Source organism: Cyprinodon tularosa, unplaced genomic scaffold, assembly GCF_016077235.1.
Source record: "Cyprinodon tularosa strain WSP-4 unplaced genomic scaffold, ASM1607723v1 ctg557, whole genome shotgun sequence".
Lineage (NCBI taxonomy): Eukaryota > Metazoa > Chordata > Actinopteri > Cyprinodontiformes > Cyprinodontidae > Cyprinodon > Cyprinodon tularosa.
The window spans coordinates 519,207-533,856 of NW_024039293.1; the positions used below are offsets into that span (position 1 = coordinate 519,207).

Consider the following 14,650-nt stretch of genomic DNA (forward strand, 5'->3'; position numbering starts at 1 on the left):
TCTGAGCTCATTTTGCAGTCAGCCAAGCCCAAGTGTTACACTTGGATAAATGTAGTTCTCATAGTTATCCAGCAGATGCCGCCAGTCATAAGTGTGTCAAATGTTTAGAGCTTGGTTTCGACTTTTGGCCAGTTGTGTCAAATTGGTTCTTGGAGCTTCGAAATCACTATCTGACATGATCTGAATCAAATCAGACTCTAAAATGGGCAAATCCTTCTTAATAAAACCTGAGAGTAAAACATGAAAACAGCAGGAAGAGGAGTTTGGCTGCTCAACTGTTTATTCTAATCTTATGCAGAGTCATGACTGTTCTTTTTTAGTTCTGTTTTGTGAGTTTTCCGTTTCATGTCTTTATATGTTTTCTAGTTTTTATGGTTTTATTTCCATTTTTTTGTCATTCTAGTTATTTTCGATTGTATTTGAGTTCTTAGGTATTTCTTGTTTGCCCTCTTGTGCCAGTCTCCTTCTCCTAGCTCCCTTCTAGAATCCTCTGTTTCCATTTAATCACCTCATGTTCAGTCACTGGTTGCTGGTTCCCTGTTGTTCTGTTGCTCCATCATCTCTTTGCTCCCTATGTACATTTTTCCTCTGAGTTTTTCTTGATTTTGGTTATCAGTATTTTGCATTTTTGGCCCTTTTTGCCTCTGCCTCCTCTCCTCTGCATTTGTGTCCCCAAAAACTTCCACTTAACCTTGACATGCAGTTTATTTGGCAGAATCAGGATATCTATGAATCAACTATCTATATCTCAACTATCTGTCACTCAAGTATCTCTAACTCATCTATCTGTGACTAAACTAAACATTTAACTCTGTAAGTCAACTTCTATATATTAACTATCTGTTACTCAGCAATCTAAATATCAACTATCTATATCTCAACTATCGTTGACTTGCCTTACTTTATCTCATTTATCCATGAATCAGCTGTATGCAACTCATCTCTCTATCTCTCATCTCTCTATGTCTCAACTGTCTGTAACTTAGCTGTGTGTCCCTCAGCTCGTCGTAAGGCACCTTAGTTTTTTTTTTTAATCACTGCTGATTATTTTGGTCGACTTTTTAAAGTTCATTAGGGGTCAGGGAGTAAGGTTTGTTTGAGCTTTAGCCAATTGAGTTTCAGTATCAGAGCTCAATGACATTACAACTGCTGATGCAGCAGATTTGTTCAGTTTAAATTCAACTGCCAGAACTGTTGCAAGGTCTTAGAACCAGAACCAGACCAATAAAATACAGGATCCTGATTGTCCAGTTTGGCAGGTAGGACCAACTGTGTGTTTCTGAGGAACCATCATCATTAAGAGCAGATTATTAAACTTCTGTCTCTTCTGATTGTTTCATAATTTGTTGAAGTTTTACCATCAGATCTGCCCCTGTAGTTCTGTGACAGTTTAAACTGTTCTGATTTTACTCAATATATATACTGCAATATATTTCTTTTTCAATAACAGTGAAAGGACATTTCTGGTTTTACAACATACCTTACAGTTTATGATAGCAGCATTTCCTACTGGATTTATTGCAGGTTTATGTATTATTTTTTTTAACCAAATAATTCTGAAATGTTGTGTTTGAGAAGTTTTATAAAGTATTTACCTGAAGTTTGGATCGATGTTTTGAGGGTTTTACTGTCTTTCTGAGGTTTTCTATCCTTCTATATCAATATCGAAATTTTGACATGTCGACTGAAATTAAGAAATATATGGAGGTATAATTTTTGACCATATGCTTCTGTTTGGAACCATTATTTTCTGAGGGAGTCAGGAAGCAGCAGAGAAACTTTAGGCTGAAAAAGGACTCAATCACAACAATTAAACTTGTTAGACACTTTTTATAAGACACTTTTTAGAAGCTTAAAAGCTAAACATAAACAGAGAAATAAGGATAAATCCAACCAGCTCATACAGAAAGATTTCCCATTCTGATTATGTATTCAAACATCTCTGTGTCCTTTGGCTGTCATTCAGGGTTTATGTCTAAGTATGCCATATAACAGATGGTGTCTGGTTCGGGTAGAGACCCTGACCTGACATCAAGTCTATTCATAGCTTTACGGCCTGTTTTAATGTCAAGATTAAAGTGTTTACAATCTTTGCAGCCTTAGGTTGCAGAAATCTGAGATGTTGAATTTCTGTTACATCTCTGTGTCTTTGTGTGCTCTAGGTCAGCAGTTTATAGATGTTTGAAATGTTTGGCTTCAGCATAGTGAAAATAGACACGGCTGCTCCCTAAAGCCTGAAGTCACCTCGCAGCTCCACTTTGTCCTGAAGTTACCTTCTGCTGTTCCTCTGGAGATTTAGAGGGAAACCTGGTTCTGACATGGCTGAGATCGACCTGGAGGACTTCAGTGTTTACAGTCAGCTGACTGATGAAGAGCTGCTCCAGATCGCTGTGGAGAGAAGCCTCTGGGACATACATCGCTTACCAGACTCTGATCGAAGGTCAGCCTCCGCAGATCCACCTCCAGAACCCAGGCACAGACCCGCAGACCTGCCCACACCTCTGCCTCCATCCCAACGGCCACAACCAGTACGAGTCCAGAACAATATAAATCCCCCCACTGCCCTGTCCAACTTTCCATACAAAGTCCTCAATAGGTAAGTTCAACTAGTTGGGTAAGAGTGATAAAACATTAAGGGACAGCCAGTAAACGCTGGAAAACAGCAGCACTAGCTGAAAAAGTCCTTAGACTAAAGCAAAAACATAAAAAGAAACATCCAGTAACAGTGGAGACACTTGAGAGTAAAAAAACAAACCCTGCAAAACAATAAAAAACACACTAAAACAGGAGTTAAAGACTAAAAAAAGAATATAAAACCGAAAAAACATCCATTACGCAACACAATAACTGTAAACTCATTATTAAATACCAACAAGCATCCCATGAGCAGCAGAGACACTGGAAAGCAGCCACTAAAAACCAGAAAATAGTCTCTCCATATCAAAGCAACACAAAAACTACAATCCTGAAAAAAACTAATTAACAAAAAGAAACCTACATTTGTTTTGTGGATCTGGAGAAGGCATTTGACCGTGTCCCTTGGGGGGTGCTGTGGGGGGTTCTCTGGGAGGATGGAGTACTAACACCCCTTTAATAAGGGGTGTTAGGTCTCTGTATGACCGGTGTCAAAGCCTGGTCCGCATTGCCGGCAGTAAGTCGGACCCGTTTCTGGTGAGAGTTGGACTCCGCCAAGGTTGCCCTTTGTCACCGATTCTGTTTATAACTTTTATGGACAGAATTTCTAGGCACAGCCAAGGTGTTGAAGGGATCCGTTTTGGTGGCCTTAGGATTGCGTCTCTGTTATTCGCAGATGATGTGGTTCTATTGGCTTCATCAGGGCGTGATCTACAGCTCTCACTGGAGCGGTTCGCAGCCGAGTGTGAAGCGGCCGGGATGAGGATCAGTGCCTCCAAATCCGAGACCATGGTCTTGAGCCGGAAAAGGGTAGAGTGCCTTCTCCGGGTTGGGGAGGATGTACTGCCCCTAGTGGAGGAGTTTAAATATCTTTGGGTCTTGTTCATGAATGAGGGGAAGATGAAGCGGGAGATCGATAGGCGGATTGGTGCGGCGTCTGCTGTGAAGCGGGCCCTGTACCGGTCTGTTTTGGTGAAGAGAGAGCTGAGCCAAAAAGCAAAGCTCTCGATTTACCGGTCGATCTACGTTCCTACCCTCATCTATGCTCATGAGCTTTGGGTCATGACTGAAAGAATGAGATCTCGGATACAAGCGGCTGAAATGAGTTTTCTCCGTAGTGTGTCTGGGCTCTCCCTTAGAGAGGGGGAGGAGCTCAGTCATCCGGGGAGGACTCAGAGTAGAGCCGCTGCTCCTCCACATCAAGAGGAACCAGTTGAGGTGGCTCAGGCATCTGGTTAGGATGCCTCCTGTGCTGCCGCATGGGATAGATAACTTCTGACCCATCCTGTTACTCCTTTGAAGTCCGATAATAAAATCAGCAGAAAGAGAGGTCCCGGCAGAGTTGACTATAGACTTTTCAAGGGGTCTCATCCTCTGTCTGGTCCCTCTCCTTTTCTGCAGAAATGTCACTTGCTTTGTGTTGGTTTTCATTTCTAGGACAATAAGGGGTTATTATCATTAACCCTTACTGAATGTTTCCCTCGTGTCAGAGTACCCAGTCCTCTACAGACTATCATTATGAAAGGAGATGCTGAGGCTTTAATGGAGGTGGTCCATACCAGGTACAGCAGTCTGACTGAGCCCAGCGATGAAGGCTGGATCGCTCTTCATGAAGCCGCTAACTATGGCCAGCTAAAGTGTGTCCAGATCCTGATCAGAGGTAAGGGTTACGATTTTCCTCCTGCTTCAGTCCGTAATCTTTTTTCTAAAATAGAATAGAATAAAAACATGTTCTAAAATCAGTTTTAGATCTCAGTTACAATCGCAGATGAAAATCTCCATCCTTCAATTTTCTGTCACGTTTATCCCTACTGGGGTGGCTGCCTATCTACAGCTGTCTACGGGTGAGAGGCAGGGTCCACCCTGGACAGGTCTCCAGTCCATCGCAGGGCAACACAGAGACAACCATTCACACACACTCACACCTAAGGAGAATTTAGAGAAGCCTATTAACCTAACAGTCATGTTTTTGGACAGTGGGAGGAAGCCAGAATACCCGGAGAGAACCCACTCATGCACTGGGTGAACATGCAAACTCCATGCAGAAAGACCCCGGGCCGGGAATCAAACCTGTAACCCTCTTGCTGCAAGGCAGCACTGCTACCCACTGTGACACTGAGCAGCCCCAAGATGAGACCAGTTTCTTTAAATCAACAAAGTAAAATGTCAAGATGAACCAATTAGATGATTTAATCACTTCTACTTTTATCAAAAATAGATTTTTAAAGCAGTAGACCTGCTTTATACTAACACTGTCTGTCTGTCTGTCTACCTTATCTGATTTGCAATTGAGCATTTCTATAAGTCTAATGAGTTGTTAATGTTTTTCATAAACTAATTGTTTTATTCTGATTTGTTTTCTGGTAAAGAATAATAATAAAAAACGAATTAAACAAACAAAGTCAATACAATGTATGGATTAAATGCCATCCCTACTTGCACAGGCAGAGATGGACTATTAGAGATAAAAGTTGTATGGTGGTAGCATGCCCCTGAAACCCTGTCTGGGGCTGGAGCTTGTCAGCAAGTGCCTGGAGACAAGGTTATGCATCCCAGGACTCATGCCAAGTCCGAGTAAACAAGTCCCCCCCCAACATAACATGCAGGCATAACAACCTTCAGGGGGAACCACAAGGGTCTGGTGCAAATACGACTGGAACAGAGTCAAAGGCAGAAAGCGTAATGACCTTAACCTTAGACACTTTATCTGGCTCTGGTGAGGTTGAATGTCATCTCGCTGGGGAGAGGGGGAGGGAATCCGAGCTCACATGTTAGAGATACTGGCTTGAAATAGTCAGGCTCATCTCCACATATAGTCTGATCTCTGGAACCCAGCGCGTTTAGAAAGCTTGGAGTCTCTACTAGTCTGGAATGTCCTGCAGAGAGTGGCTGAAGGATAGGATGGCTTTGCCTTTAGCACTCCAAGTCAGGCTTCTCAGAAGTCTACTGCTTTTGTTTTGGCCAACCGGCCAAGCAGAAGTGCAGAGTACCCAGCTTTTTTTTGGCATCCCTGTAGAGGAACATCAACACCAATGTCGAAAATGACAAGTCACTTGGCAGTGTGTGCAAGAGACTGACAGATACTGTGTCACCAGCAAATCTTATATGTCTGTTTTGGTATGTGCAGTAGGTGGCAGGATGCATAATGTGCAAAATAAAGAGGCCAGTATTCGAGCTGCTGCGCTAAGACCCATATTAAACTCCGTTAATCTTTTGTCTGGCCATGTCTTACCCGGTAGGAACAATTTTCCAGGAATATGATACATTTTGGGGACATATAGGTACCTGTGGGGACCAATGACTGGTCAACATGTGGTTCTCTTGTTGGGGTAGGGGCTAGCTTTAAGACTAAGGTGTGAATAGAGTCTAGATTAGGCTTAGGGTTAGGCGTGTGCTGGTAATGGTTAGGCTCAAGGTTAGGATCTGGGTCAGGCAATAGAAATGAATGTAAACTGAATGGAAGTCCATTGAAAGTCCCCAAAAAGATAGTGTACTGTCGAGGATAGGCAGCTAGCAGGTATCTGAAGCAGCTGCTAGGTACCTGGAGACCAAACATGCAATGGCTGTGGTGGAAGTTAATGAGATATGAGGCCATGGACAATTACTACTGGTCAACCTCGATGCGATTCCAGCAAACCGTTCACAACCGCAGGAGAGCGGAAGATATGCTTTAACGACACTTTATAGCGGGGATGAGAAGCTGCTGACCTCTGCAGTGAAAAGCTTCAGCGGCGGAGGAACTTTAATTTCAGGGTGTTGAGTTGTGTCACCTCTCCAACATTGTTTGGCAGTTTCGGACAGTGCCCATGAACTGGCAGCACTGTGTGATGGTATCTCCTCATAGTAAGGGAGGCCAGAGGGGGTGTTCCAAATTCAGGGGAATACACCCCGCTTGCTCCCTGGGAAGGCCGATGCCAGGCCTATGACAGGAGATTCCAACTGATAGTTAATCCGTCTCATCAGGAGGAGCAGTGTGGTTTTCATCCAAGCCATGGAACACTGGACCAGCACCACCTCCTCTACATGGTATAGGAGCCCTGGAGAAGGTGTACACACATCATCCTGGTGCCCTTCTATGGGAGATTCGGGAGTACAAGGTCTGGGGTTAGGGTTAGGGTACGTACCCTAAGTTGTGAAGTTCAAACAAACTGGGGCCTTGGTCATAAATGAGGAGAGAATAAAGCAGGAGATCAGCAAATGGATTGATTACGATGCAGTATTTACTGGATGCACCCTTACTCAGCATAACTGTCACAAGTACAGAGCAACAAAATTATCTCTTTGGATTTCACCCATCCCCTTGGAGAGGTGGGCTGCCATTGTGCAGCGCACGGGGAGCAGCGTGGTTTTCAGGTTCTCCCTCAGGGACCCAGAGTGGCAGTCTGTGGGAGTGGGGCTTAAACCTCAGGATTTCAAGCGCAATGCCATAACCACTTAACCTGACTCCGCCAGATGGATTTGCTCCGCATATCCATCTGGAAACCTTCCGTTGAAGTAATTTTGGGAAGGGGCAAAAATACTGGTTAGCTGATTGGCCTATGTTGGTGATAGACGGGCCAAATAAACCAATCAGATCAACGAAGCATATGACGTACTAACAGAGCGATGACAAAAACACAACCACAAGCCAGGCTACTCTTGCTGAAACCAGTCGGGAGAAGAGCAAAAACATCTTTTCCTCTGAGAATAGCCTCCAGAGCAGTGTTTTGCTCTTCTTTCAGTGAAGAAATACTCTGTAATTCCGATAAAACTTGCTCGATAGCCACGCTAACGCTAGTTTCATCGGCTGAAGCCGCCATGTTCTTTAGACTGAACTGTCGCGCTTCTCGTTGCGCCACACCTCAACCCGCCTCAAAGCCAACGCTGATTGGACGTTCGTTTGGTGAACGGCTCCAAATTTTCTTTAACGGAGTGAAACCTTGAAAGCTCACGAGATCAGGATGGTCTCACGAGGCTACTAACCACTAGGCCATCACTTCCCCAAAGCAGACATCAGCAAAGGGTCTTGCGTTTGGACCTTAAGCTATGATCAGGGCTGCTAAAACATCAAGGTACTAAGGATTAGGTACTAATCAAGTGAGTCAGTGGAAGGAGGTATTGATCAGGCAAGATAATTAGAGGAGGTATTGATCAGGTGAGGTGGTAGGACTCGTTGTGCTTCAAATGTGTGATTTCCTAACCATCTCTGACCTTTTTCCTTAGCTGACCCCAGTTCCGTGAACAGGTGTACCCTGAATAATGAAACGGCTCTGCTGCTCGCTGCTTCCCAAGGAAAGGTTCCCTGTGTCGAGTTTCTTCTGAAACATGGAGCAAATGTAAACCTTGCCAACAAGGCCGGCGAGACTCCACTGTTTACTGGTGAGCTCTGGCATAAAGGTGACATCACAGTCACATGAGTTAATGGGAATGAACACCTTTTCGTTCTGAGACCTTTGTCTCTTCCTCAGCATGTGAACATCCAAATGAAGAGGTTGTGGAGCTACTGCTCACTTATGGAGCTCAGGTAAACCTCTCCTGTACTCAGGGTGAAAGTCCCCTCCATGAAGCTAGCAGATATGGATCTTTGGAACTCTGCGAGATATTACTGGATGCTGGAGCAGATGTGAAGTCAAAGAACATCTACGGCATTCAGCCGCTGTTCAGGGCTGCACAGAATGGGAATGCGGAAGCTCTGAAACTGCTTGCTCAGAGAAGTCAGTCCTGCAAAGAACCTGTGGTGTGTTGACCGCCTCCAGTAGCCCACTGTGTCCATGTTTTTTTTTTGTGCAGGTGCAGATGTTAATGGACAGGCAGGAGATGGAGCTTCACCGCTGTATGAAGCCTCTAAGAACGGCCACTGCTCAGTGGTGCAGGCACTGATCACCCTAAAAGCTGATGCTAATCGAGCCACCAAGTCTGGCCTGCTGCCGCTTCACGTGGCTGTGAGAAACAACCACAAACGGTCCGAACCCGACGAAAGGTTTTACTGCATGCAGCGCTTTGCTAGGAAGCCATAGGTGACTTGCGTGTGTGCACATCCAACCCAGACTTAGTAAGAAATAAGGTGGTGCATGAGTTAAAGTTGTGGTCCATTTGAAATTATTAGGAGCAGTTTTCTCACAGCTTTGTCTGGATGCACCACTATAGATTCAGTTGTTTTACCATCACCCATCAATAATCTTTGTTGGATCAGACTCTTCTTCTGGGATTGAAATTGCTCTCTCTCTTTACAGAATTGTGTCCTTGTTGATCCCGCTCACCAGCAGCGTTGCAATTCAGAGCTGTGGCATCAGTCCTCTGCACATCGCTGCAGAGAGGAACTGGGACGAAATCCTTGAGCTGCTAATCAAGTCAGGCTTTGATGTCAACGCTGAGCTGTCTAACGAGCGTTCCAACATGTACGAAGACAGACGGAGCACGGCTCTCTACTTCTCCGTCTCCAATGGAAACCTAGAAGGTGCCGAGATGCTCCTGGAAGCCGGAGCGAACCCCAACCTGGACATCTTCCACCCGCTGCTGATTGCCGTCCGCCTCGGCTGGATGGACATGGCGGAGCTGTTGGTGAGGTATGGTGCAGATGTCAACGTTCAGATGTCCACACCGCCGTCCTCATTCCCATCAGCCATCCTGCTTGGGATGGAATCTCCTCCCATTCTCAAACTACTGCTGGATAATGGCTGTAATGCCCGCCTCTGCTTCCAGTGTGTTTACGGCCTAAAACCGCATCCGGTCTTCATTCCATCACGGCGTCCTGTTGAAGAGCTACGGGTCAACCAGCAGTTGCAGCCACAGCGCTGCATCCAGGTGAGGTTCTTTTATTATTCAACCAATCAGTGAATGTTTTGTCCAGCTTGCCTTTATTTATCATAAGGTTTACCACAGGAGAGTGGAATGGTTCATTATTTTCTGGAGGTGCATTAAATTCTAATGTTAGAAGATAAGGCCTTGGATAAATCGTTCAAGGCCTGTTGACCGATTTATCCAAAAGGACGTGATGGTTAGAGATTTTTATACAGAACTATGGAAGACATGTAAGAACAACTCTGAACCTGATAAGTAAACCAAAACACAAATTACTGAACCATTTAAGGAGTTCTCACATCAAAATCAATCTGTTTGATGTTAAAACTTGTTTGTTGGGCTTTAGCCAGAACTTACCAGAAAATAGAGTGTTTCCCTTTTTCTTATGTGGACTTTGGTCAATCAAGAAAAGCCAAGAAAGAACGCTCACCAAAAAGTATGACTTTCCCTTGGATTGACGTCAAACCTGGAATGGTGCTAACATTAGCTCAACTTACTACCATCATGCTACCGTTAGCCCAACTTGCCCTCATTATATTACCATTAGCTCGGCATGCTATCATCATGCTATTAGCCCACCTTGCTATCATCATGCTACTAGACCACCTTGCTATCATCATCTTAACATTAGCCCACCTTGTCATCATCATGCTACCATTAGCTCACATTGCTACCATCATGGTAGCATTACCCTGCCTTGCCATCATCATTCTATTAGACCACCTTGCTATCGTCATTCTATTACCCCACCTTGCTATCATCATGCTACCTTTAGCCCATCTTGCTACCATCATGCTACCGTTAGCCTGCTTCGCCATCATCATGTTATCAGTCTACTTTGCTATCATCATGCTACCATTAGCCCACCTTGCTACCATCATGCTACCATTAGCCCACCTTGCTATCATCATACTAACATTAGCCCACCTTGCCATTATCATGCTACCATTAGCCCACATTTCTACAATCATGCTACCATTAGCCTGCTTCGCCATCATCATTCTATTAGCCCACCTTGCTATCATCATGCTCTTAGCCTACCTTGCTATCACCATGCTGCCATTAGCCCATCTTGCTACCATCATGCTAACATTAGCATGCCTTGCCATCATCATGCTACCATTAGCCCACCTTGCTACATCATTCTAGCAATAGCCTGCCTTGTCATCATGATGTTATTAGTCTACTTTGCTATCATCATGGTGCCATTAGCCCACCTTGCTACCATTATGCTATCATTAGTCTCAGACTTAGGCTTTGACAAATTTATTTTGTCATTTTGTATACATAAGTGTAAACAAAAAGAAATTTCTTTAGAGCAGCTCTCTAGACAATTTGGTTTTTTAAAGCGCAGCCTTGATAAGCTAAACAGCAGTTGTACGTAGTTGAGCTGCTACTGCTGCATCCAGCTCCTGAAGCACTCACTTCTCCTGGCTCAGGGGAGGAAGAGGACGATGATGACGATGCTGTGTGGGTGGTAGCCCAATAGCCTGCCTTGCCATCATTACTCTAAAATTAGCCTGCCTTACTATCATTATGCTAACATTAGCCTGCCTTACTATCATTATGCTAACATTAGTCTGCCTTACTATCATTATGCTAACATTAGCCTGCCTTACCATCATTATGCTAACATTAGCCTGTCTTACTTTCATTATGCTAAGATTAGCTTGGCTTGCCATCATCTTGCTAACATTTATCCAACTTGCTATCATCATGCTGACATTAGCCCACCTCACCATCATCATGCAAGGTTGCAGCCCTAGTGCCATTTGCAAGAAGAGCTGTAACTAAAGATTATGTTGTATATTGATTAATCTGTTGATTATTTTTCAATTAATCAATTAATAATCATAAAGCAAAAGGTTCCACAAAGAATATTTTATTACAATTAAACCAGATTTGTCATTGTCGCTGTGTTTTTGATGTTCCTTTTAGTGGTGAGAGGGCTTGGTGGTGCTAGTGTATGGCAGCATGTCTTGCGTCAGCGTGCCCTATAGCTGCTGTGGCTCCACTGTAACTCACCACCATCAGCATGTGAATCACTTTGGAGTCTTGGATTAAGAGCTCTATAAGCCTAGACCATTTAATATTTAAGAAGCCACATTTAAAGGTTATAATAAAAAGCTACAGATTATCAAGATAAACGCAAAAAGAGAACCAAACATCTCAAGATCAGAACCAAAGGTGTTGGTGTAGCTCAGGACTCTCTTCAGGCCAATCAGATTCTTTCCACAAAGTGACTCATCTATGTCCACATGGACCTAACTTTAGGTGCTGGAAGACTGAACCAGCCTACTATTGTAGGACCAAGGGTAACATGGGGGTGTTCCTGTGTGTGTTCCAGTACTGCGAGGCCATCTCTAACTCAGCTCTCTACCAGATATCGGGTCCCATTATCTCCATGTTCCTGGACTACGTCGGCCACGTCCGTCTCTGTTCCCGACTTCTGGAGATCCTGGAGAGTCGCAGTGACTGGGCCTCCATCAAACTGAAAGCTGGTGGGACTAATTAGCTTCTGCATCATCAAGATTTTCATAATAGAATTCGGTGATTCAGAGTTAGATCATACACTAATCTTTATCAGGAAATCCTGGCTCAATCAGGCCAGTCAGGTCGAAGCCTCCAGGAGGTTCATCAAAGATTCACTACATGATTGAGAGCAATAATGCATTGTGAACAACCCTAGGATGAGGAAACATACACGCAAAACAAAAATAAATCTTTTTATTTTTGGACCCTCAAAGTGCCACCATGTCAATCAGCATACACATCATCAGTGAGAGAAATGTGCAAGTTTGTTTTCCCTGAAGGCGTAATCAGGACATTCTGTAGGTTAATGCATTAAATGAGCAGAAGCAGCCATGAGGTGTCAGTGTGTGAACTACACTGCAAACTTTAGATCCTGTCAGTCATTGTTCAGGGCTAAGGTTCCCCTGTGTCTGTTCTTCCTCAGTTCCTCCTCATCCTCTGATGCAGCTCTGCAGATTGACGATCCGGTGCGTGCTCGGAGTGCAGAGGCTCAAACTCCTCCACACTCTTCCACTTCCTGTCCGGCTCATCCGCTTTCTGTGTCACGACACGAACTGTTCTCTTACCTGAAGACAGCTGATGCGCCCGGCTGAAGAGACACCTGTATCTGATATCACCCTGGTCCTTTGTCTAATCCTCTTTGAGAAACCTGTCAAAACAGCCACCATGGGACATTACTAGGAAAGATGGCGTCCAAAAGAAACCAGAACCGGGTCTTTGGAACCCTAAGATACACTATATTGCCAAAAGTATTTGCTCACCTGCCTTGACTCACATATGAGCTTAAGTGACATCCCGTTCCTAATCCATAGGGTTCAATATGACGTCGGTCCACCCTTTGCAGCTAGAACAGCTTCAACTCTTCTGGGAAGGCTGTCCACAAGGTTTAGGAGTGTGTTTATGGGAATTTTTGACCATTCTTCCAGAAGCGCATTTGTGAGGTCGCACACTGATGTTGGACGAGAAGGCCTGGCTCTCAGTCTCCGCTCTAATTCATCCCAAAGGTGTTCTATCGGGTTGAGGTCAGGACTCTGTGCAGGCCAGTCAAGTTCATCCACACCAGACTCTGTCATCCATGTCTTTATGGACCTTGCTTTGTGCACTGGTGCACAGTCATGTTGGAAGAGGAAGGGGCCAGCTCCAAACTGTTCCCACAAAGTTGGGAGCATGGAATTGTCCAAAATGTCTTGGTATGCTGAAGCATTCAGAGTTCCTTTCACTGGAACTAAGGGGCCAAGCCCAGCTCCTGAAAAACAACCCCACACCATAATCCCCCCTCCAACAAACTTTACACTTGGCACAATGCAGTCAGACAAGTACCGTTCTCCTGGCAACCGCCAAACCCAGACCCGTCCATCAGATTGCCAGATGGAGAAGCGCGATTCGTCACTCCAGAGAACGCGTCTCCACTGCTCTAGAGTCCAGTGGCGGCGTGCTTTACACCACCGCATCCGACGCTTTGCATTGCACTTGGTGATGTATGGCTTGGATGCAGCTGCTCGACCATGGAAACCCATTCCATGAAGCTCTCTGCGCACTGTTCTTGAGCTAATCTGAAGGCCACATGAAGTTTGGAGGTCTGTAGTGATTGACTCTGCAGAAAGTTGGCGACCTCTTCGCACTATGCGCGTCAGCATCCGCTGACCCCGCTCCGTCAGTTTACGTGGCCTACCACTTCGTGGCTGAGTTGCTGTCGTTCCCAAACACTTCCATTTTCTTATAATACAGCTGACAGTTGACTGTGGAATATTTAGGAGCGAGGAAATTTCACGACTGGATTTGTTGCACAGGTGGCATCCTATCACAGTTCCACGCTGGAATTCACTGAGCTCCTGAGAGCGACCCATTCTTTCACAAATGTTTGTAAAAACAGTCTGCATGCCTAGGTGCTTGAATTTATACACCTGTGGCCATGGAAGTGATTGGAACACCTGATTCCAATAATTTGGATGGGTGAGCAAATACTTTTGGCAATATAGTGTATATGTTGGGTTCATAAATGTAGGTTTGCAAAAGAAGAACTGAAATACACAGTAATGGATACAATTTCTGCAGAAGGAGAGACAGTTGAACCCCAGACTCAAACACACTGTCTCCCACTGGACCTCCTCCACAGAGCGTTTTATTAACAGAACATGACGCATGGTTACAAACAGAGTATTGTTCTGACAGAACAATTGATCAGTTCATAAAGACAGAATGCTCCATCAGAATGACGAGGCAGGATGGTCTCCTGACTGGATCATGAGTGGAGCATCCCCTCGCACAAATGTTTCATAAACACACATTAATTTTATAATCATCATTGAATAAACCTAACAATATAAACCACTGATTTTTAAAGGTGATGGCAACATTTTTAGCTCCTCTTGTTCAGTAATCGCTTGGACTAGCAGGTTTAACAAAGTCAGACTCAGATTCAACTCCGAGTATTTAGCTTTATAAAAGCTGCTGTGAAGTAGGTCCAATCAGAGTTTAACACGTGCGTAACAAGAATGAAAAGCCGTTATCAGTGGATAGACGAGTCACCATGACAACAGGCAACAGAAGCGCCTATTTCACCGACTGAAACTAGAGATTTTAATGAAGAAATGAAAGATAAACTGAGAATGTGTTTAAATGACAGAGAAAGGAGGAGGAGAGGATACAAAAGATACAGAAGAGAGGAAGATGTCAAAGGAGGAGATTGTTGCTCAACTTAATG

At 44.4% G+C, this 14,650-nt stretch overlaps 1 protein-coding gene across 1 annotated transcript; it reads left to right on the forward strand.

The window, feature by feature from the left end:
* Positions 1 to 2,318: 2,318 nt before the first annotated feature.
* On the forward strand, positions 2,319 to 12,655 carry LOC119796686 (ankyrin repeat and SOCS box protein 2-like). The gene is made up of 8 exons (XM_038305343.1): positions 2,319 to 2,596; positions 4,125 to 4,294; positions 7,837 to 7,992; positions 8,082 to 8,327; positions 8,404 to 8,575; positions 8,847 to 9,417; positions 11,762 to 11,915; positions 12,371 to 12,655. Exons 1-8 carry the CDS (start codon positions 2,319 to 2,321, stop codon positions 12,514 to 12,516), a joined length of 1,893 nt encoding a protein of 630 aa, XP_038161271.1. The 3' UTR covers positions 12,517 to 12,655.
* Positions 12,656 to 14,650: the final 1,995 nt, after the last annotated feature.

Excerpts from the sequence above, each read along its gene's own strand:
- LOC119796686 (XM_038305343.1), top strand. The coding sequence starts at position 2,319 with ATGGCTGAGATCGACCTGGAGGACTTCAGTGTTTACAGTCAGCTGACT. Across the intron at positions 4,295-7,836 it reads TGTCCAGATCCTGATCAGAG|CTGACCCCAGTTCCGTGAAC; the intron begins GTAAGGGTTACG and ends CTTTTTCCTTAG. Across the intron at positions 7,993-8,081 it reads CGAGACTCCACTGTTTACTG|CATGTGAACATCCAAATGAA; the intron begins GTGAGCTCTGGC and ends TCTCTTCCTCAG.